The sequence below is a fragment of the Lepus europaeus genome, chromosome 20, assembly GCF_033115175.1.
Source record: "Lepus europaeus isolate LE1 chromosome 20, mLepTim1.pri, whole genome shotgun sequence".
Taxonomy (NCBI): Eukaryota; Metazoa; Chordata; class Mammalia; order Lagomorpha; family Leporidae; genus Lepus; species Lepus europaeus.
This window is the reverse complement of record NC_084846.1, coordinates 56,543,176-56,567,016: the sequence shown is the minus strand read 5'-3', so window position 1 is coordinate 56,567,016 and position 23,841 is coordinate 56,543,176. Positions and strand designations below refer to the sequence as shown.

Sequence of the window (23,841 nt, the reverse complement as noted above, 5' to 3'; positions counted from 1 at the left end):
CCCGCGCCGCCCGCAACTCGCGGCGGAGAACTTCGCCCCGCGCCCGCGGCGCCCCGCGGCGCCCGCGCCCGCCCCCGCCTCCTCAGCCTCCGCCTCCTCAGCCTCCGCCCGCGGCCGCGCCGCCCCCCCTGCCGGCCGCCGGCCGCGCTTCGCCCGCTTTACAAAGGAGGGAAAGATGAGCCGGGCGGCGGCGGCGGCGGCGCGGCGCGGGGCCCCCTCGGCGGCGGCGAGCGCGGCCGCCCCCGGCACCACGTAAAGCGCGCCCGCCCGCCCGCCGCGGCCCAGGCCCGCGCGGAGCCTGCCCGGGCCGCTCGCCTCCCGAGCCCTGCGCGTCGCCGCCGGCCGCGGACGAGGCGGCGAGGAGGACGAGCCGGAGGCGCCGCCTTCCCGCGCCGCGCGCCCTCGCCGTTGTCTGCGCTCCGCTCCGGACCAGTTGGAGGGAAGTTGCCCGGGCCCCGCGCCGTCCAGATGTGCGACCTCATTGAGCCGCAGCCGGCCGAAAAGATCGGCAAGATGAAGAAGTTGCGGAGAACTTTGTCGGAGAGTTTCAGCCGCATCGGTGAGTGGCCAGCGCCCCCCGCCCCCCGGCCCCGGACCGCTGCCTTCGGCCTCGCACCCCGACGCCCCAGCCCGGGCAGCGCTGGCGGGAGGCGGCGACCCGGGCGACGGCGCAGGCGGGAGGGTGGAGAGCCCCCTGCGGCCCCTGACCCGGCTCCTGCCGGGATGGCTTCAGGCCCGGGGTTGGGGGCGTCCTCCCCATCCCCGTGTGCTCGCTCCTGGCGCTCGCGGGCGCGGGCGAGGGGGCTCCGCCGCCCGCAGCGCGCCGGGGTCTCGGGCTGATTGTCGCGCCGCCGGCTTCGGTGTCGGGTGCGGAGGCAAGATATTCCGCTTTGCAAATTGGCGGAAGGCTGGGCCGTGCCCTGGTGGTGTTTAACCCAGCGACGCACGGGGAAGTGGGAGAGACACCTGGAGACCTTTTGTTCGGCACTTCGTGTCCTAGAAAGCGAGGTTTGGCGGTGCCAGTGCCGAGGCTCCCTGATCGCCCCGCAGCTGGAGGGAAAGGCGCGCCGGGAAGTTCTCCGGACGCCTAGGAATTGAGGCTCCCGGTTCGGTCTGATTCCTGGAGCCGGGGGCTATTGTCTTGCAGCCGACTAACAAAAAGCCCCAGAGGAGGGTTTGGGATGGTTAGATCCGTGTCAGGCCGTGCACGACGGGGTGACAGCGGTGTCACGTGGAACGTGTGAACTCGATTTTGACTTTTGGCACAGAAACCCCCTTTTAGCTGCAGATCGTAGCTGCCTCCCCAGCTGTCATAACTTTTCACCGATGCAGGTACCTGCTCTCGGCGAGCACAGAAACGACCCCCCCCCCGGGGTCCCCAGGAATCCCTTGGCCTTTGTCTCACGTTAATGAAGTGAAGCAGAAAGGTGCTATTTCCTTAGAGTAAAAACCTGGGGCGGACAGGCGTGCTGCCGTCATCCGTCCACTCACTCGTTGTAAAATATGCAAACTTTGTTCAAGTGAGAGAAAACGGGGATCAAGATTGAGTCAACATGTGTTCCCCCCTTTGGTTGCCTTCTGACTTCAGATTTCCCAAGATGACTGTAAAGTTATGCTGCAAAACCAGAATTGGCCCGGGTGTAATTCATTGTGTCTATTAGTTTGCCGTCTCATCCGTCATAGTTAGGGATGCTCAGGGAGCGGTCTCTACCTTCAAATGAAGTTTGGAGTTAGAGAAGTGTGGGACTCTGAGGTGCTGAGTCCTGTGCATTATTATCCAGAGTGTCTCAGCCCCCACCCAGACCATCACAGAGTCCATTAAGCTCTGTTCTAAAACACACGAACTGTGTTTATTAATGCTAATGACTCTGTTGGAGGCCCTCCAGTTTTATCTTAAATAATTCATCCCAGTCGAGTCTCAGTAAGAAACTAAGGACATTAGTATAAAAATTCCTTATGTTTAAATAATTTCAAGGTTTTGATTGACAATCAGTAAAATTTGGATTAACTGCAGTGCTGGCAAATGGGGGTATTACAGTTAATTGGATTTTCTAGCTTACTGAGATTTAGTGATGTGAAACTCTTTGAGTCCAGCTCTTGTTAAAAATGTCTGAAGATCTAGTGGGTTTTATATGCTCCTTTCAGGAAACAGTTCGGTGCACTGAACATGACTGGTTAGTGAAGTGATGGAGGGTTGTGATTCTGAATAGCGGGTCTCACTGTGGAATGCTGTAAGAGGAGATACTGGGATTGTCAGTGATTGGAGTTGTATCCCAAGCTCGGGATACTTGTTAGAAATAGCATCACAGGAAAATAAGTCTTATGTACTTATTTTCTTGATGTTTTGTTTTTCTTTTTGCAACATCAAAAGCAATGCATTCATTCTCATTGATTAAGGACCTTCGAGGTGCTGGAGGCTGTTGAGTTGAGGGTGATGCTGGTGTTATGGGATTGCATGAGTTAGGAATGTAAGCTGTGTGTTAGATGGGCTGGATATTTCCCATGTTGCCACTCCTAGCTGAGTGATCTTGGACAGGTCCCCTTACTTCCCTGAGTTTCATTTTTTCCGTATGTAGCTAAGTGTTGTGGTTGGTACTTGGTGAGGCCATGCATCTGATGTCCTATGTGGTACGTAATAAAGACTCAAACGTTCTTGCTGTGTTATTGTTAGTTTCATTAGTGATTGTATTGTACGGACATTGCCTGTCTCACAGAAGAAAGTGAGAGAAAGGGGACACAGTGGTCACTAACTTTGTAGGACAGCCAGCCTGCAAACAGGATGGGCTTGAAGTTTGGAGGCAAGCCTGGGTTTGAACCCCCCTTTTTTCCCCTGCTTACCTCGAGCGACCAGTAGTGTTTCCTTCAACTCCAGAGCCCTCCTCTGTGAGTATTCATTTAGTTGTTGTGAAGTTGGAGTTGGATAGAAAGATAGCAGTATCCATCACAAGGTGAAGATCAGTTTAGAAGCTGTTGTCATTCCTTCTGGTTTCTGCTTATCCTTTCTACGTGGGTACTTAAGGGGGAGTTCAGAGAAAATGGCTTATTCTTGTTGAATAATCCAACATTGCAATGTAGTCGTTTCATTTAACCAGTCTAAGATGGCTTTTGAAACAGTGTGCTGACTTGACTTTTCTAGAGTCAGAACTGTAGCTTGTTATACAATGACATGTACATTATCTTTGTTTATCTATAAGAAATTACTGAAACATTCATCTATAGAAAATGAGGATAATGTTCAAAAACGGATGATAACCAATGGGTGTTTATTATTAATAATAATTCTGAATAGGTGACAATAACAATGCAAATGATTAATTTTTTCACACATTTGAGATCATGCTTGTCACTGCCCACCCCAAACAGAGCTGATGTGAGATGACTAAATTATAAAAAGTCTAATAAAACACATTGGCTTTCAAACCATCATATTCTAATTTATGGCATCTGCTATGGAGTGACTATAATATAGCTATGGTTCTTTTCTAAGAGAGGGTAATTGAATTTTAAAGTCACTCATAGATTGCAGTAGTATTTATGGTTTTCTGCTAAATCGTGTCAATGTGGTCACTTATTTAGGAATTTCTGTAGTTGTTCTGTTTTATTTTTTAAAAACTTAACAAAGACAAATGGGAACTTAATTGTTTAATATCTTAAATATATTCCATTTCCTCTTGCCTTTGTTTCTTTTTTTTTATTTTTGAATGTTAACCTAGAAGGAGAAAGGCTCTATAGAATATCTACTGTATGATAAAGGTCAAACTGACATTTCTTAATGTTCATTTGAATGCGTTTCTTCACATTTATTTGGATTGTTTCCTAGAGAAAGGAAGTTTATACCCTGTGATATTTGAGATGAGCCCCTTGTATAGCATTTCTTTTAAGGATGTGGTTTGTGAGAGAATGGCATAAAAGGAAGAGGTTGTGATTACACTGAATTTTGGGTTTCTTACCTTGTGCTATACCTGTGTAATTCTGGAGACCAGTCATTTGATGAGCTCTTTCTGTTGGAAAAGAGAAGTGTGGCTAAAGATTGAGACACAGCATTTAGCCGGTGTACCAAATCCTTTCCAAGTGCAGGTTCAAAAGATTTGTTTCTGAAAGCTGCAAAATGGAACTTATAGCTATGATTCTTTAAAGCAGAGGACAGTGTATGGTTTCCATACACCAAACTTTTGTGTGTCTCGCAATAGCAGATGCTGTTCTTTCACCATTGAGATGGACCTCATTAACCCACAGGAAACTACCAAGTGCCTTCTCTGTGCTGACACATGGATTTGGTGACCGGCATGGCTGGTCCCTGTCCTTGAGGATTTTAAAGGAAGACAGACCAATGACAATATAAGGTGACAATTTCTACCAGGAAGAGAAATGTCCTTTTGTTTAAAGGGCGTAGGAGGAGCATCATTTTTTGTCATGGTGAGCTTGCGGAAGTGACTTCTAAGCAGAGGACTCTGAGTAGAATATCTGATTATCCTACATGGTTCAGTATATGCCTCTTCGTTAACCAGAATAATCCAACATGCTTGTTATTCCAATATATACTTGAAGATAATTGTGGGTTTTCATTTACATGAATGATTAATGACAGTCAGGGAATGTGATCAATATTGGGATGTTGCATACTTGCTTTGGGCAGAGTTTCTTTATCAATGACCTGATAAATATCTGCAAAGATATTAATTAGTCTTTTTTGTCACTTTTAATTGCTGTTCAGAGTAAGGATTCAGTATTTAGCAGAAACCATGGAAGCTGTCAGTCTAGTCCTAAAAGATCTCAATGGCATAATGGTCTTCTTGGCCTTAAAATATTTCTCCCTGTGGAACCCTGGGCTTTCAAGTGTCCTGCAGGCGAGAGTCTTGGCTTCTTGTTCCTTCTCACGTAACCAAGTACACCTGCATTTTTTCTTTTATTTCCTTCTCTTGCTACTTCCTTACTCCTCCTCCTCATGCATAATGCTGGGAGAGTATCAGGGCCTAGGAGGCAAGAGGAAAATGGACGGTTTGGATGTTCAAAAGACATTCTAGTTTCCTCATATTTCTCAGCTTGATGGTCTTCATTCCATGTTTACAACTCCCTAAGGGGTGGTTTCAGCTTGAGTTCTTATTGGATGCTTTGCTAAGTAAACACATGGCTAAATTATGAGACCCCAAATGAAGTCAATATATTTAAATGCTTGTACTATGAATTATAAACTTGCTACTGTAGCTTTGCTTGTTGCATTGCAGAAACATATGTGTATTGCATTAATCTTTGTTAAAAGAACTTGATATGAGGGCGTACAATAAGTCATTTATGTGTAACTTTTTATTTGAAATCAATTTATTTCAAAAATTTTAGTTTTTTAGATCGAACAACTTGTCTATATTTAGAATTATGTCACTAATATTTTGTGAAGGACTCACTAGTCAGGTACATTAATTAAAGGACATACTTTGGCTTGAGAGAGCAAAAAGTATGTATAGTCTAAAAACATTGTTAACTTATTTAAATGAGAGTCTTCTAGGTTAAAACCTAAATTCCAGTGAAAATGTAGCTATTAGAAATCATCTAGGATCTTATATCTGTCACAATAGGTAATTTTTATTTTTAAAGGTTTATTTGCAGAATTAGAGACAGAATGAGATGGAGGGAGGGAGGGAGAAAGGGAGGGAGGAGAGAAAGAGAGATATCTAACTATTTTCTACTCACTAGTTCACTCCCCAGATGGCTACAGCAGGGCCAGGGCTGGGCCAGGCCAAAGCCAGAAGCCTGGAACTTCATCTGGGTCTTCCATGTGGATGGTAGGGGCCCAGGTACTTGGGGCATCATCCACTGCTTTTCTAGGCACATTTGCAGGCAGCTGGATCAGAAGTGGAGCAGCCGGGACTCTAAGCTGAGTCTATATGGGATGTTGCATCACAGGCAGCACCTTAAGCAACTCCACTTCCAAAATAGGTATTTTAGATGTTTAAAAATTGTATTAGTGGAAGAGAGAGAAGCGTGTGCTTGTGTGAGAGTGCTCCCACCCACTGTTTCACTTCCCAAATAGCTGCAAGGACTAGGACTAGGTTGAGCTGGAGCTGGTCTCCAACGTGGGTGTCAGGAACTCAGCAACTTGAGCCGTCACTGCTGCCTTCTGGGGTCTGCATTAGCAGGAAGCTGGAGTCAGGATCCAGAGCTGGGTATTGACAATGGGCATAGGCATCTTAACCTCCATTATTACGTATCTGTCATATGCATAATGAAGCATGTTCACACAACTGCATATAAGATAAGCCATTTGAGCCTGGGACAAAGGACTATTTTTCACTCAAAAGAAATTGTTCTCTGGAGACATCTATTATAGATCAGTTTATTATGCAAAAGGGAAATACAGAGAATTAAACTTTTTTTTTTCTTTTGGACAGGCAGAGTGGACAGTGAGAGAGAGAGAGAGAGAGAGAGAGAAAAGTCTTCCTTTTGCCATTGGTTCACCCTCCAATGTCTGAAGCCAGGAGCCAGGTGCTTCTCCTGGTCTCCCATGCGGGTGCAGGGCCCAAGGAATTGGGCCATCCTCCACTGCACTCCTCCACAGCAGAGAGCTGGCCTGGAAAAGGGGTAACCAGGACAGAATCTAGAACCTGGTGTGCTGGCGCTGCAGGCAGAAGATTAGCCGACTGAGCCGCAGCGCCGGCCCAAGAATTAAACTTTGAGAAACGTTATGTTCCTCATCCAGGCTGCTTCCCTGTTAGCACAACACCTCAATTACATACTTCTTGGCCTTTTTGAAAAGAAAAAAAAAATGTAAAACAAAAAATAACCTTTTCAAGATTGCTACAATATTTAAGTTTTTGTATGATAGGTTCAGGTTAAACTTGTTACTTTTCTCAGAGCTTAATTACCCAAATAATTTTCTATTTACTTGTTTTATCAGGGCATTACTTTTCAAATAACAGTGGCTCCAGTGCTTCTGCCCAGACAAGGGCCATCTCAGACAGATCAGCAAACACCCACACTCAGCTTTGCAGTTGGGAAACAGTTGTCTGATGAGTGGCTGCAGATAAATTAGCTACCTTGTGCATTCTTCTTAACATGAAACATTCTAAGTAATCGCAGGATATAGACAGCTAGGTGTTTGCCAAGTACAGGTGAAATTCTTCTCTTTAGAAGTGATACAATTTCAATCCTGAAACTATGTATATTTGAAACAAATTTGAAATATTTTCTGGTTCCTAGAAATACTCTGAATGTGTTTTCTAGAATACTGTGTTATAAAATGTATCAGGCTGAAGTGTCGGGACCACCCTCTCATTCCATAAAGCTTATTTCATTGTAAGATGTATCATTTTGAAGTGTTGGAACATTGTCTCTAACTGCACTGAGCTTATCTGACACGCCTCGGCTTTCTTCCCTGCACTTAATTTCTCTCAGTGTGAAAATGTCACAGGACATTGAGCAGAGTGGGTTTAACGGGACAAATGGCTTGGGAAGTCCACACACCTGACGTTATGACATAGGCTCAGAAACCAGGAGATTAAGGGGAGAATTCTTTAAGATTAGCTTGTGATCCTTTTATACTCGGATTGAAGCACATTTCATGCAAAGAAGAGATGTGGAAAAGATATGCTTGCTTCCGCCCCCCCATATTTGGGAAGTTAGCTCTGTTTCCATTTTTATGCACATGGATGGGTGTTGTGCAGTACTCTCTCATCTGTAGTTTTCGTATTGTATCATCACATTTGTTCTGTGATGAAAACACCCCACTGTTTTGTTCTTTTCTGTTTCCTAGAACTTAGATACTTGGTCTCCTTGTGGTGTTTCATAATAACTTTCCTTTCCCTTTTTGTTTTGTAGCTTTGAAGAAAGACGATACTGCCTTTGATGAGGTAGGTTAAGTTTCTTTATCTAATGTTAGATGTATTAAATTACTGCCAGGTAAAGTCAGCAGGTGCCAGCTTCACACACACGCGTACGAATGCCTTAAAAACAGACGCACCAGAGATGACATCTGTTTACTCAGTTAAGAGTCTCATTACCAAATTTTAAATAGTCGAAATGAATTTTGGTAGCCATCAACAGAAATATGCTCTTTATAAATAGGTAAACAAAGTAATTAAAAGGCACATATGGGCCTTCTGACTTCTTGCTGGTGATGGTGCCTGGGAACCTTGGTGTGACGCATGTGCCTGGGACAAGTCTGGAGTTGTTGGGACGCTGGGCTCCATGTCCCACTTGCAGACCTCAGCCACCTCAGGGTGTGATGTGGTGCCGATGCCACTTATTGTCTGTCATCTCCCAGAGGGGGAGCTGACTCTTCCCGTTCCAGTTTCCCTATTCTTTATCAGATTTTTCTTGATCTACTTGCTAAGAAGTAGTTTAAAAAAAAAAACAAAACCCATTCAAATAAGACAGAGGGTTCTTATATAATTAATAGCATCCTGAATGTGAGTTTTAAAGTTACTCTTTGCTGAGATTTTGTAATCAAGGGACAATCACCAGAGAAATGTTTACAAATGTTTTCAGTGGTTTTTTTGTTTGTTTGCTTGCTTGTTTCTTTCTTTTCTTATCTTTTCTTTTCTTTCTTTCTTTCTTTCTTTCTTTTTCTTTAAGATTTGTTTTAGTCATTTGAAAGGCAGAGTTACAGAGAGAGAGGGGGAAACAGAGAGAGTGGTCTTCTACCCACTGGTTCATCCCCAAATGGCCACAAAGGCAGGAATGGGCCAGGCCAAAGCCAGCAGCCAGGAGCTTCTTCTGGGTCTCCCACAGATTGAGGCTGCAGGGGCCCAAGCACTTGGGCCATTCTCCACTGCTTTCCCAGGAGCATTAGCAGGGAGCTGGATCGGAAGTGGGGCAGCCGGGTCTCAAACCAAGGTTCATATGGGATGCTAGTGCTACAGGCAGTGGCTTAACTTGTATGCCACAATGCTGGCCCCATGAAATGGTTTTTCCTTTCCTTTCCTTTTCTTTTTTAAAATTAATTTATAGACAGAGCTTCTACGCACTGGTTCCTTCCCAAGATGCCCACACTGACTGGGCCTGGGTGGTGCCAGCCTGAAGGTAGAAGCTGCGAACACTTTCCAGGTCTCCTAGGTGGTAGGGACCCAAGTACTTGAGCCATCACCTACTGCCTCCTGGACCCCACATTTGCAGGACACTGGAATCAGGAGCTGGGTTTTGAACCTATGCACTCTGATACAGAATGGAGGCTTCTTAACCCACTAGGCTAAATGCTACTGACTGAGGTGTTTCATTGTGCTTTAGTACCTGATCTATGTTGTAAACAGGGCCACAGATATAGGGTGTGTATTTATGTAGGACCACAGATGGAGGTGCATAATGTCTTTGTCCTACTGCTTAATGAAAACATAAATTAGTTTGGTTTGGCCGTTTGATTTGCTTTGACAGTTGTGGATTCCGTGAAGTGTGCTGCCCGAGTTTCCTCTGCCATGGTGCTTTAGAGAGGAAAGGGTGTTCGTGTGCATGGAAAGTCTCCTTGGCCATGTGGCTAGCCATGGTGCTCAGCAGGTTCACTCAGGAGGGACCTGCTCCAGGCTGGGCTTTCTGGATGCAGCCCGAGTCATTTGGCCGTCATGGTCTGGTGCTTCGTCTGCCGCACCTGTTCTTTTTCTCCCCTGGCTGAGCTCTGCAAAGCTGCTTGTCCCTGGACTCCAAAGCAACTTTACCTGCCAGCAGTCCTGTGATATCCTCTAAAACTTAATTCTAGTAGACCTGAAGCAATAGAGGAATCTTTTCTTCCCCATCCATAGTAGCTAATAATGGTGCTTTCCTCCAACCTGTGTTTCTGAAATTTCTGCAGTGTTAAGTGAGATGTTTTCAAGAGATTATTTTCTTTCTTCATAGCTTAAAACAGTATGAGAATATTGGGCACCTTTTCTCTGTTTATAAAGAAAGTTCTCCCCTCTAATTATGAAAGTAATTTAAGCTTACATGAAAAAAAGGAGAATCAAAAATATCTTTTAAATCCTGTTACGTACATACAATCATGATTGAATGTTCTTTCCTCCTTTTTTTCTCCATGTTTTAAAAAATATAGCCCATTATTGTATCTTATTGTTTCTTTAAACCTATAGTGTGGTATTTCCACTTGATTCAACAAACTCCTCCTAATCATCACCAGGAATTAAAAAACCCCTTTATTATCTCTACCGTGAATGAGCTTGAAAGCAAAACAGAACAAAGTAAGGCAGGCGTTTGGTGTAGTGGTAAGACACTGGCTGGGGTGCCTGCATCCCATGTTGGAGTTCTTGGGCTCTAGTGCTGCCTCTGCCTCTAATCCAGCTTCTTTCTAATGTACCTGGGAGGCAGTGGATGGTGACCTGGGGTCCAGCACGGGAGACCTAGGTGGAGTTCCTTGCTACTGGCTTCTGCTTGACTCAGCCCTGGCTGTTGGTGGCATTTGAGAGTGAACCAGTGGATGGAAGGTCTCTGGCTCTCTCTCTATCTCTCTTTGTCTCTTTCTCTCTGTCTCTGCCTTTCACATAAAATGAAAACAAAGAAAAAAGATAACTAAGTTCAAGAAGTGTTGGCTAGTCATTCATCAAAGACCAAAAAACCAAACAAACTCTGCTAAAGCTGAAGCCCAGATACAGGTCAGGGATGCATAAAACCTGCAGCCGCCTCCCACGTCCTCTTCTGGAACTGTGCAGAGTGAGAGGTGTGGATTTTCTAGTTTGAGACAAAGTCAGTCTTGATCTTTACACAGTGTTTTCCTTCCTCTATGCCACAAGAGCTAAATACTGTAAATCACTAAAATGTTAGAGCTGGATGAATCATTGTCCATCATCATTTCCCAGCTCTGTCATTCCACAGATGAAGAAATTGGGGTCCAAATGGGCTAAGTAATTCACAGCTAAGCAGGGAAGGACCCAGGGCCAGCAGCCCAGGAGACGTTGTGTGAAGGAAGGCATGCCTGGATGTATTCCTTAATGCAGCCGGCCTCCGATTGAGCAGTGAGCTCACTCATTCCACACCTTCTATAAAAGAGAGGTAATTGTGTCTTTCTGGTAAGGTAGTTGAGAGCATGGATACACAACAGTAAATAAAGGTTCCAGAATAACGGTTGGTATAGTAAAAGTCTTTTGTTTTTAAAGATTTATTTTTATTTATTTGAAAAAGAAGGAAGGAGAGGAAGAGAGAGAGAGAGAAAGATAGGTCCTCCATCTGCTGATTCACTCCCCACTTGGCCGCAATGGCTGGAGCTGTGCTGATCTGAAGCAGGAGCTAGGAGTTTTTCCGGGTCTCCCATGTGGGTGAAGGGGCCCAAGGACTTGGGCTATCTTCTGGTGCTTTCCCAGGCCATAGCAGAAAGCTGGATTGGAAGTAAAGCAGCCAGCACTGGAACCCATATGGGATGCTGGCACTGCGGGCAGTGGCTTTACCTGCTATGGCACAGCACCGGCCCCAGTAAGTCTTACAGTTGATAATCATTGCCACTGTTGTCGTCATCATCATCATTGATCTCACCACCACATCCACCTTCTGTAGATGGAAGGACGACATAGAGAATGGAAGGATTCAGTTAGGAATTAAGAAGTAGAGCTGTGAGGAGAGTTAATTTCAGTGATTTCTCTAAAATCCCTTCCCTTGGGAAGGAGTAGAGACAGTGATGAACCAGGTGTCAGGCCATGTGGATTCTCACTGGCCTCTTTCTAGGTCCTTGGCAGAAGTTGTTTACCTTACTCTCCTGCAGTTTTCTCTTTGGTAAAGCACATCACTTGGAATTTGATCTTCAGGTTGCTTGCTTGCTCTGAGGGTTTCTAAACAGCAAGACAGGCAGTGTAAGATTAGAATTTTACCAAGATCAGAAAAGAGCCCCAGCTAAGTAAGAAGGACGGAGTTAATCTGTGGCCATTTTCAGAGTGTGGTGGTAGAAACTGTCTTGAATTCATTGCTTTCCACTTTTCCTCTCCTGGAGTTGTGGTCTCTGCTGTCCATAGGAATTCAGTTCAGAGTGGAGAGTGGGAAACCCCAGGGCTGGGTTGCATCTTAGTTATGTGGTAGGCTCTCTCCTTCCCTGGTATTTATGACCTGCAGGCTCCTTATCTGAAGGAGTGGCCTCCCACAGTGGGGCCTGAGGTGCTACTCCTGGGTTCCTGTGGAGGATTCCTTTGGAGTGTGTGTAAATGTTTGATCTTGAACAGAGGGCGGAAAATATAAAGTTATTTATTTATTCTTAGACTGAAATACCCTGACTGCTAATTTTCAGAAGTATATTCAGGAACCGTAGGCTAGTGCTCATGTAAAGTGGGCCACACTTGTGCATGTGTCTGTGTGCGTGCTTGCCTGTGGACTGCTTGGAAGTTAGGTATTGAGAACTTTGGGTATTTACAATGATAGGCAAACAACAGGGGATTTTGCTCAAGGCCATGGTAGCTGCAGAGGTTGTTTTAATAATGATCAGCTTGCCTTTCATTCACCCGGTGCCAGTGCCGTTGTAAGCTCTGGAGGTCTACCCATTTTTTTTAAGATTTATTTATTTGAAGTGCAGAGTTGGGGGGAGAGAGAGAGATCTTCCATCTATTGGTTTACTCCCCAAATGGCTGTAAAGGCCAGTGCTGGGCCCATCTAAAGTCAGGGGGCCAGAGCTTCTTCAGGGTCTCCCCTGTGGGTGCAGGGCCCAAGGACTTGGGCCATCTTCTACTGCTTTCCCAAGCCTTTAGCAGGGAGCTGGATCAGAGGTGGAACAGCCAGGACTTGAACCAGCACCCATATGGGATGCTGGTGCTGCAGGCAGTGGCTTTACCTGGTACGGCACACCACTGGCCCCTGGTCTGTGCATTTGACTTAGATGCACCAATCATTTATAAGGATATACCAAGTAAAACTTTATGCATTTTAGTACCCCCTCCTTCCCAGTTTCTTGTTATTTGCATTTTCAGTGTTTGGCATGATATTTAGCCAAGATAAAGGGGCTGGAGAAGTAATTGTTGAGGCAATAAGTGGTGGAAGGTAAAGGAAGATAGATCATAGTTTTGTGTCATAGTTTTTGGTGACATTGTGATGAGAACCTCCAGTAAGTGTGACCCTTGTGCCTGTGATGCTAATGCAGAACTTTCCAGTGTCTTTTAGCTTTTCTCACTAGTAAATGCCAGGCAGTGTCCCATGAGTGTCCTCATTCTTCCCAGGGCAGTGAACAATGGTTCCCCTATGACTGCATAGGGGAATTTTTGAATCTTATTTTGGGTTTACTGATTTGTTTTAGGATAAAAACAGTGCTCAATATATAAAAGATCAGGAAGTGCAGTTAGTCTCTGCTGACAGAGTATGGCCACACAGAAAAACTTTTGAACTTTGGAGACAAAAGCCCCAATTAAGTGTATGTATGTGTAAGAAAGAGTTGGGAATGTCCACAGCTGCAGCATGCGTAAGTTGAGAGGTTAAATGGGGTAGTTCTGCTCCATGCCTGTTATTTAGCTCAGGTGAGTTTCACTATGTTGACTGTGCATGGCTTTTTGATATGAAATACAAAAAATTTAGTGACAGAAAAGAGCCTTAGCCGGCGCCGCGGCTCACTAGGCTAATCCTCCACCTGCGGCGCCGGCACTCTGGGTTCTAGTCCCGGTTAGGGCACCGGTTCTGTCCTGGTTGCTCCTCTTCCAGTTCAGCTCTCTGCTGTGGCCCGGGAAGGCAGTAGAGGATGGCCCAAGTCATTGGGCCTTACACCTGCATGGGAGACCAGGAGGAAGCACCTGGCTTCTGGCTTTGCATCGGCGCAGTGTGCCGGCTATAGCAGCCATTTGGGGAGTGAACCAGTGGAAGGAAAACCTTTCTCTCTATATCTCTCTCTCACTGTCTAACTCTACCTGTACAAAAAAAAAAAAAAAAAAAAAAAAAAAAAAAAAAAAAAAAGAGCCTTAAGTTTTATTTGTTTATTGTATATAACTGACTTATAATTGAACACTTATGTTTATTAAAAATAGGTGATCATTTATGAGTTTTCCAATTATCTGCTCTGTTTCTAAGTTGGAAAGGCACTCATTCTGGCATTTTCTGACTAATTTTTTCATTTGAAGCCTAGGAAACTATGGATACAGAAAAATCTTAAAATTTTTTTGTAGATCTGTGCGTATTCCAACCAGATTTTTATAGGTTAACTTGCTTATTGTATGTTTCATGTAACAGTTCTCTTGGCTGGATGAAGACAGTTTGCATCAACGTTAGCTTCTAGTCCCCGCCTCTTTTTGTTACTTTGTGTGAAGATATCTGGAAAGCCTGAGATGATAAAGGTGGCAGTGATTTTTATGAGATTTGGTGTATGGGTTAGATACAAACAGGATTTGGGGGTATTCCCGGTCATTGTTTTCCATTTGTTTGGGGTGGTGAGAGCTGGTTCCCTCTTTCCTTCGCTCTCACTGTGGCTGCCATGGGTGGTCTCATGGGTGACGTGTCCGTTGTGTGCGGCAGTCCAGCTTCAGGGTTCCCCGACTTCCTCGTGTCACAGCTGTTTTACCCAAGCTTGGTTTCTAGGGGAACTGGATCATTTCACTGGGACTGCCACAAACCTAAGGCACTGAAACCCAGTGACCGTTTTGCCTCTTAGCCCTCGGACTCCTGCTGTCCTCCCTATCTCTCCTTTGCTGGTTTTCAGGTTCTAGGTGGCGCTTCTGCCCGCCCTGTCCCATGCCTCCAGCCCACAACCTTTCCCCCTCCTTTGCTTCCTCCTCTGTTCCCTGCTGGCATGTCCCCCTCTTGCCAGTACATCAATGGCCTCCCCCTTCATACTTTGCTTGCACTCTACTCTGCCAGCCCTCGATTTTGACCTGGCAGCTTTCCCTCTCCTACCTGAGGAAAGCACTCCATAGATAAATGTATCATTTCCAGTCTTAGCTGGAAGCACAAGTGGACAGTCTTGCATGTGTGTCCTCTCGTCCCTGGCCTTTCTCCTGTTGGGCCCTTTTCACTCCCCTGGAACCTTTGACCTGCCTTCCTCTGGCCCACCTCCCTTTTAGGATGGCTTTCTCTCCTAATTTTAGTTATCTAGAACTGCCCCAGCAAGTGCCACACATGGGGTGGCTTAACCGCCAGAAATCTGATGAACTCATGGTCAGTAGATCAGAAGTCCAAAATCAGAGTCGTTCTTCTGAGGGCTATAGGGTCAGGATCTGGGCTAGACTTCTCTGCTTAGCTTGTGTTTGGCCATCATTTTACAATGTCTTCCCTCAATGCATACTTGTCTTTCCACACTTCCACTTTTTGTGAGGACTGCGACCATGTCGCTTAGGTAGGTGCTCCATGTACTGTAGGATGACCTCCTCTTGATTTAACTAATTATATCTGCAACAACCAAATTTAATAGTGTTCTGACATACTGGGGGTTAAGACTTCAACATATGAGTTTTTGGTAGACACAGTGAAGCCTATAACACTCTCCAGCTTCTTAGAATAATTAATAATGTTAGACATCGCCTTCCACTGCACTGTGCACCCTTATACGTTCCAGTCTTACTTCCATTTTCCTGATCTCAGACAAGGAGGTGTCTTTTCTCCTGTCCCAGGCCAGTTTCTCCTGTTCTCTGCTTTTTCCCTTCCTTTCTATTCAGAAGCTTGCATAATTGATGCCCCTTTCTTTTCTGTATTTGCTGTCTCCCTGCCTACATTTTTGTTATCCAAAAAGATTTACTTACCCATTTGAAAGACATCGCAAATGCAACCACCAACAAGGTCAAAGTCAGGGGCTAGGGAATCCAACTAGTTCTTCCACAAGGGTGGCAGGGGACCAAGCACTTGGGTCATCCTCTGCTGCTTTCCCAGGTGCATTAGCAGGGAGCTGTTCGGAAGCTGGCACTCTGATATGGGAAGCTGGCATCACAAGCAGCAGCTTAACTGGCTGCGCCACATTGCTGGCCCCTGCGTTGTCTATTTTAAGGAACTTTTGCCACAGGCTCTGAGCACACTCTGTCTTTTCCAGTCTCTTTCTCTCTCTTTCTTTCTTTCTTTCTTTCTTTCTTTCTTTCTTTCTTTCTTTCTTTCTTTCTTTCTTTCTTTCTTAAAGATTGATTTTATTTATTTGAAAGGCAGAGTTACAGAGAGATGTAGAGCCAGAGAGAGAGAGAGAGAGAGAGAACGAGGTCTTCCATTCCGCTGGTTCACTCGCCAAATGACCGTAATGGCCAGAGCTGAGCTGATCTGAAGCCAGGAGCCAGGAGCTTCTTCCAGGCCTCCCACGCAGGTGCAGGGGCCCAAGGAGTTGGGCCATTTTGTACTGCTTTCCCAGGCCATAGCAGAGAGCTGGATAGGAAGTGGAGCATCCGGGACCCAAACTGCTGCTCATGTTTGATGCCGGCACAGCAGATGGCAGCTTTACCTGCTATGCCACAGCGCCAGCCCCCTCCAGTCTCTTTCATCATCACTGAAGCTTTTTGTCCTCTGATCATTTTTTCAGTCTGTTCTTTGCTTTGACTACTTGCTTATTCTGCTCACATCAGTGTGGCTGACTCAGCTTGCTCTTCTGAACTCTTGAATTCCACAACCAGATGTCCAACTTCCCTTGAAGTGTTTCTGCCTCCATATCTCACAGTCATGTCAATCTTAGCACAAACAGAATATCACTAAATCCTACATGTCCCAAACCTACCCTTTCTTCCCTGTCTCAGCAGTGGCTCTACCAGCCACATGATCTTTGAAGGCAAAAACCTGATGCCATCCTAAACTTGTCTACAAACTGCGCATTCAGGCATTAACTTGGTTCTCGCTCCTATCTGCCTCTCTGCTGTGATCAAACAGTTGTCTCCACTGGGGTACCCCTCACTGTCATTCCAGCTGCCCCTCTACGTTCAGAACCTCTTCACCTTCACCTGCTACTCCTTGGTAAGTTCGTCATTGGTGTCACTTGCTTCATTTCTCACTCTTCCACTCCAGCCTTCCCCAAACATCTTTCTTGTCATGATACACCCCTGCTCAGAGGTCATGTGGCGAGTGTTTTCTGAGCTCTGTTTTAGGTCAGGCTCTGGGTGTTCTGTCAGCCTGATTGTCCATCTTGTCCATCTTACAGGGTCCAGGCTTAATTGACATTTACAGGTTGACCAGCTCCTAGTATCTTGCAGTGTTGGGTTTGGACAGAGATTCAATCTCATTCTCTTTTGCAGTAAGATTTTAAGTTATTTTATACCCTGTTATTTCACCATGGTGATGTTTGCCAACCCTAGATGCTGTGTACCTGTCCCATGCATGTTGTCTAGAGATTTTTCAGTCTCTCTTTTGCCTATGCCAGTAACCTAGTAAGTAATTATATTTCAAATGCAACATATTGGATCACTGAAAAAGAACCTCACTTCCTCATTGGAAATTTAGTTTAGATCTTTGGATGCTTAAAGGCTTCTGTGCTTCATTTTTTTTTTTCTTTCTATAAATATTTGATCAGATTTACCATCTCCATAATTATGGTAGACATGATTACCATAATTACTCCTAGTTCTAGACAGTGGCTAGCATGTCTGGATAGTGCTGTAGGGACTCAGATTGGAAGTAAGTACATGTCACAAAATGCAAAATAAATGTATGATATCTGGGAGAATTAGCCAGTTGCATATTCCTAATTCCCAGTGAGGCAGAAGGTTGCAGAAACTGAAGCCATGAGTAATGCCCTCTTGTTGTGCGCACCCTTCATTCTCACAGGAGGCTCAGTAGCCAGCTCTCCCCAACAGAGACTCCTGCTGCCTCCTGGGCAGTGCTCCGATTTGCATGTTTTTATTCATTTTTAGAAGGCTGACCTTTGGTGGAGGAAGTCTTTCAGTGCAACCTGCTTACTTAAGACTCTCTTCAACAAAGATGAAAATGGGCCCAGAGTTGCCTAACTGTGAGTGGTTGAGATCATGTGGTCCCCATACCAGGGCCCTAAGGTAAACTGAAATCAGCTAACCAGGGGTCAGGGTTTCCTAAAGTTGATGTGATTTTTTTAAAGTCCTAAAACACGCTTAACTGTTCCTATTCGTGGCATCATAAGTTTGTGAATGACATAATTAGAAAATACTGGACCAACAGTTTGCTGTCAATTTGGCAAGCTTAACTTCTTCAGGACGCATGAGTCTGCAGTTTTCTGAAGGAGATCTTTTACCATTTAATGACAGAAGTTGAAATAGTGCTCTTTTTCTTCTATCTTATTTTCAAAAGTAAAGTTTTTTTTTGTTTTGTTTTTTCATTGTTTAGTTTTAAATTTTACTTTTATTTTAGTTTTATTCACTCTTTTTAATTGACTTGTTTTAAGCATATAAGCTTGATGAACATCTTTAACTTTTTTTTTCAATGATTGGAAACAATTGGCATGCTATTTATAATGGAGTGATAATGTACAGCATTATGTGCTTAACTTTTAAATGATGAGATTAATAGTTTTATTCATATGTCTTAATAACTACTCAAAATTCTGTGATATTAAATCCTTTATGGATGGATAAGGAATGTGTTGAAAGAAAATCTTAGGTTTTTTTTTTTTTTTATGACCATAGAGTTAATGCACAGGAAAATTGTTTCCAAGTAGACTTGTACATGCAGACTAAAATACTTCAGGTAGGTGCTCACTTGACTTCTCACTGGTTAAAAATACGCTTTCCAATCCTGTGAATCGTGCTTGGAAGGAGTGACGGAGTCTTGGAATTGGACAGAGAACCCAGGGAGTCTTGGAGCCTCCACTTCTGTGTGGTTTTCTTGTGTTTCCCCAATCGCTGGAGTCGCTGATATGGGAGGTGTGCAAGTGTGAGGCGTTGAAGGTGTCTTCACACTCAGAATTTGGAAATTACCTTTCTGGCCCCGCAGGCCTCAGCCATGTGATTACAGTTCTCCTCCAATGAGCCCAAACAGTGATGTGTGCAAATACTTTTCTTAAAGACAAAAACAAAAAGATTGTGTCAGTCTCTGAGTTGCTTTAATGCATTTTCTTGAGTGAGATGGACTAGCAGTTAGAGTGCTAGGGATTTGGCATGTTCCAGGGTTTGCCGTGGGAATGTGCCAAGTATGAAATGATCACCATGGCGTGTGTCTTAGTGGAAATAAATGGAAGTGTATTTCTCTGGTCTGTTCTTTGTCCTAAGGCCAGGTTATGACTCTAACTTAGTTTTCTAGGAGCATTAGGTTTTCTGTTTGAAAGCAGTTGCGAAAGAAGAAGATTGTTCTGGTGCTCTGAAGTGGTAATGACCAGGTTGGAGGTGGAGGGCAAGAGTCTCTTGACTATTCTCTGAAGACTTGGGTGTCAGCCTTTTCACTTCCCCTACAAAAAATCATGGGCCTTGATGTTTTTTTGATAAAAAAAAAAAAAAAATTTGGCTTCTGGGGGCTGGCATTGTAGCACAGCAGGGTAAACTTCCACTTGGTGCACCTGCACACTGTATTAGAGTGCCCATTGAAGTCCTGGTTACTCCACTTTCCAGCCAGCTTCTTGCTAATGTGTGTGGAAGGCAGCAGATGATGGCCCAATTCCTTGAGTCCCTGCCACTCACCTGGAAGACCCAGATGGAGTTACTGGCTGTTGTGGGCATCTGGGGAAGTAAACTTAGTAGAAGATTTCTCTCTCTCTCTCTCTCTCTCTCTGCCTTTTAAAAAAGATTTATTCATTTTATTTGAAAGGCAGATTTATAAAGAAAGAGAGAGGCAGAGAGGGAGAGGGAGAGGGAGAAGGAGAGAGAGAGAGAGAGAGAGAGAGAGATCCTCCAAATTCTGGTTCACTCCCCAAATGCCTGAAATGACTGGAGCTGGGGTCATCTGAAGCCAGGAGCCAGGAGCTTCCTTTGGTTCTCCCAGGTGAGTACAGGGGCCCAAGCACTTGGGTCATCCTCTGCTGCTTTCCCAGGTGCACCTGTAGGAGCTGGATCAGAAGTGGAGCAACTGGAAGTTCAACCAATACCCATATGGGATGCCGGCCCCATAGGCAGTGGCCTAACTGCTAGTCCACAGCACAGGCACCAAATAAACACATCTTTAAAAAAAAAAAAAAAAACCACAAACACACAAACAAAAAATTCAAAGTATTGCTGTTCAGTTGCTGGGGTTTTTTTGAGGACTGTATTTCTCAGGTGTGTTCAAATGATAAAAATGAGAGAGACACTTTTTTTTTTTTTGGTGAACTTTAAAGAATTTTTACTTATTAGAGAGAAAGAGAGAGAGATCTCATCTCATCTCATCTCATCTCCTCTCTTCTAATGGTTTACTCCTCAAATTCCTGTAACAGATAGGGTTGGATAGGGCTGAAGGGCTTCAGCTTGTGTGGGGTGACTAGGACCCCCAGGACTCGAACGGTACACATTAGCAGGTAGCTGGAATTGAGAGTGGTGGCAGGACTTGAATCCAGGCACTGTGACATAGGATATGGACATCCAGGTGGTGCCATAACCACTATGCCAAATGCCTGTCCAGAGAGCCACTTTTAAAATATGTTGCTAAACTATAAGGATGCTTCAGTAAGTTTTTGGAAAATGGAATTAAAGGATTATTTTGATGCAGAAAATTTTTGAAACTCATGCGTGGTTTTCTCATAATATACCTTTGCATGAAAAAAAATTTTATTTGACAGGAGAGATATAGATAGAGAGACAGAGAGAAAGGTCTTCTTTCCATTGGTTCACCCCCTAAATGGCCGCAAGGCCGGCACTACGCCGATCCGAAGCCAGGAGGCAGGTGCTTCTTCCTGGTCTCCCATGTGGGTGCAGGGACCCAAGCACCTGGGCCATCCTCCACTGCCTTCCAGGGCCACAGCAGAGAGCTGGACTGAAAGAGGAGCAACTGGGACCAGAACCCAGCACCCACTTGGGATGCCAGCACCGCAGGCGGAGGACCAACCAAGTGAGCCACAGCGCCGGCCCCTGCATGAAAATTTTTGAAGAGTTGTGTATGGATTTCAAATTTTCTTTTGCACTGAAATAAGCTTATCTTTAATTCCATTTTTTCATGAGCTTCTTGGAGTACTTTTGTGTTAGACAGCAGTTGAAGATGAATATTGGTACAATCACATTCATGCAGTTGGGATGTTTTGGAATGGTTCTTGTTTTCAGATCTTGCTCTCTGATTTTTGATTTAAAAAATACAGTCTTATTTTTATAATTGTGTATATATTAATATATCAGATTAATGTTCAGATAGTTTAGCTAAAAGAAAAATCAAGACTGTTGTAAAGCTTTTTAACAAGGAAAACAATAAGTAAAACTTATTCTCCCAAAGATAAAAATGAGTAAATGGTTACTTGTTTGATTTTAGTGAAAATACTTTTAATTAACTTACATTATAAAGAAGAGATAAGATTGATGAGATAAAATTGTGTGTTAGTAAGATCCATTCAAAGCATGAATTGCAAACTCGTGTGTGTGGTAGGTACTCATCTACTCTAAGGCTTGAGCTGTGTTGCTCTCTTCATGTCTACAGAGAATGTGATGGGGCGTGTGCTGCAGTGCTTGCTGCTTTTCTCTTAAAAGGCCGACTGTTTAATTTTAGAAATGAGCATCTTTGGGTCATTAGATATTGGGGTTCAGGTGTGCAAAAGGCTTGGTAACATATGGCCTGTCCCCAGATGCCCTCATTGAGCTCAGAGCTTTCCCCAAGAGGCTTGCCTTAGTTTATCTAAATGATATGTAGCATGTACATCAGAAAGGTGCTTTAGTCTTAAAAGGGAAAAATAATTAGGTGTTTTGCAAGATATACCACAAATTTTATAGCATAGAATACATACATTTTTGTATAGTTATTAGAAGATAAAAATATTAGAGCATATGTGATAGGCATTAATTTTGTTACCACAGTTTCCAATGAATGAGGGACTATCTTTAGCCTTCCCTTATTTTATTTTATCATTTTAGAGACCTATTTTTCTCCATTTGAATATTTTTAAGCAACACAGTCAGGCCTGTTAAACTCACCCTGCCCCCCCCTTTCTTTTTTTTAAGTTTCAGAACTTTTCCTTCTTATTGCAGTTACATGTTTTAGATCAAATGAAGTTGATATTTGCTATTGTGAAAAGTAACTATGCTGCCTGCAGAAAACAAAAAAATATAAAAAAGTATGCAATAAAAGCTACGATGTTAAGGTGAAAGTAGACATTGTCGGTGGAGTGTGACGTCAGCTTTGTAAGAGCTCCTGCGCGTCCATAGGTGCTGCCCTCTGGGAGAAGGGAGAGTACATGCATTGGCACATCGTGGGAAGAAGGGCAAGAGCCAGCGTTCTTACAAAGCAGCAACTGGTGTCTGGCAGAAATTCTTGCCAACAGATGGTTTTTCCTAAGGAGGCATAACGGTATGTGAACCTGAAAGATTCCTACAGTAGATCTATGTCAGTTTCAAGAGGGTGTGCCCCTTTCACAGAGAGAGAAAACTGAGTCCAGGGAGATTAAATAGGTAATAAAAAAACACGGCTGAAGAGAACACAGTTGATGACGTGTTCTGGAATCACGGGGGTCTCTTCTGAATTGCTCTTGGCATCCTAATTTCAGTCTCAAGGTTATGCTAAATCTCTGCTTGTACAACTGTTTTTTATTTGGATGTAGGCGTGGCTTGGGTGGAAGTGTTTGGTGAGATTTTTCTGTTAATTTGTTTAATAAAGAGTTTTGTGCTGGACGTTACTGCTCTGCAGACCGTGACGGCAGTGGACCGTTGGCTGTTGGGTGGAGTGCTGTGGGCCTCCTTGGTGAGCTGTGGGCTGCTGGGAGCCGAGAGGCCTGGTGGGAGCCGGTGCTGCCGTGTGTGGTACCTGGCATGTTCCAGAAGTGTGTCAGAATGTCTTTCAAAGGGTGTAAATTGCCTTCATGGAATCAGGCAACGTGATTGAATATTGAACAGTAAAGTGTCAGATAAATTCATTCTGTTTCTTCTGACTATATACACTTGAATTATTACCTTGTGTATGTGTAGCAACTCTAGTTATTTTTATTTCATATTGTGACAGCTGAAATCTTTGTGAAGGTTAAACTACAGAGGAAACGGGCAGATCTCTTTAATATTTACGTCTGAGTGAGAAAAGACTTCAGGTGGGCACAGAAGAGACGCTGAATGCTCTGCATCCTCTTATTAGTGCGATGGGTGCTGAGAAAGAAATAGGCCAGTTCTTTTTCTTCTCTTTTTCCTCTGCTTCCAGTGTCACTGGGTTTTGTTTGCTTTTTTCCCCTGGAAACAGCTGGGTTTTGTGGGGGACAGGAAGCTGCATCTTGCCAGGCACTGGGCTCCTTTGCTCTGAAGCCTCTCATGGCCCAGGCACTGGTCCAGGACATCAAGTGACCCTCTGGCTGATTGTTCTGTCTGTGTAGCAGTGACAGAAGACGTTTACGGTGGATGTGTAGTGCAGGCACGGGGAGAAAGGAAGTGCTGCAGGCCAGAAATGGGGGTGTTTTATAATGATTGGCCCCCATTCTGCTGTTGGACAAGAGTCAGGGCTCTAAAAAGCCTTGGACCTGATGCTCTCCACTGTCTCCTGAACTACTTCTGGAGTGGACGTCGTCAGTTGCTTTGTGCTTTGTGTCCTACTTTCAGCACCAATGGAAGTAGGCAGGTTTGAGGGTGGTTTGTTTCTTCTGTGGTACAATTTGGACTCAGAAGTAGGAGAATTTGTTCCTGGTTAGCACTTTTACTTTTTTTTTTTTTTCTTTCTCCTTTTATTGAAAAGAGCAGAGACAGTAAAATCTCAGTATCAGTTTCCGGTCACCAGGCTCACTCAGTTCATATTCACTCTGAAAATGAACGTGTTTGCCAGCCCTTCCTGGTCTTTCGGAAGCATTTGATGTCCACCCGGTCCACTTGAGAGCCCAGGGCTGCGGGGACTGGCAGCTGGTGTGATGGGTGTGTGGCGTCAGCTCTTTCCCTTCAGGGGATGCTGTCCAGAGGGTGAAAGAAGGGAAAGAAACGAAGCTAAGTCAGTGTTTCCCTGTTTCCATCTACTGCTCGGTGTTGATTCAGT

The 23,841-nt window shown here is 44.4% G+C and overlaps 1 protein-coding gene across 2 annotated transcripts in view; it reads left to right on the top strand.

The window, feature by feature from the left end:
- Nucleotides 1–374: 374 nt before the first annotated feature.
- The window catches only part of CDK14 (cyclin dependent kinase 14), a 614,674-nt gene continuing 591,207 nt past the window's right edge, over nucleotides 375–23,841 (top strand). Inside the window, exons 1-2 of one of the 2 annotated variants that reach the window (XM_062178078.1) lie at nucleotides 375–559; nucleotides 7,813–7,844. In XM_062178078.1, coding sequence (XP_062034062.1) covers nucleotides 469–559; nucleotides 7,813–7,844 — 123 coding nt within the window. In that variant the 5' untranslated portion in view covers nucleotides 375–468. The remainder of the gene's footprint in view (nucleotides 560–7,812; nucleotides 7,845–23,841) is intronic. The other variant, XM_062178077.1, reaches the window with a different exon arrangement.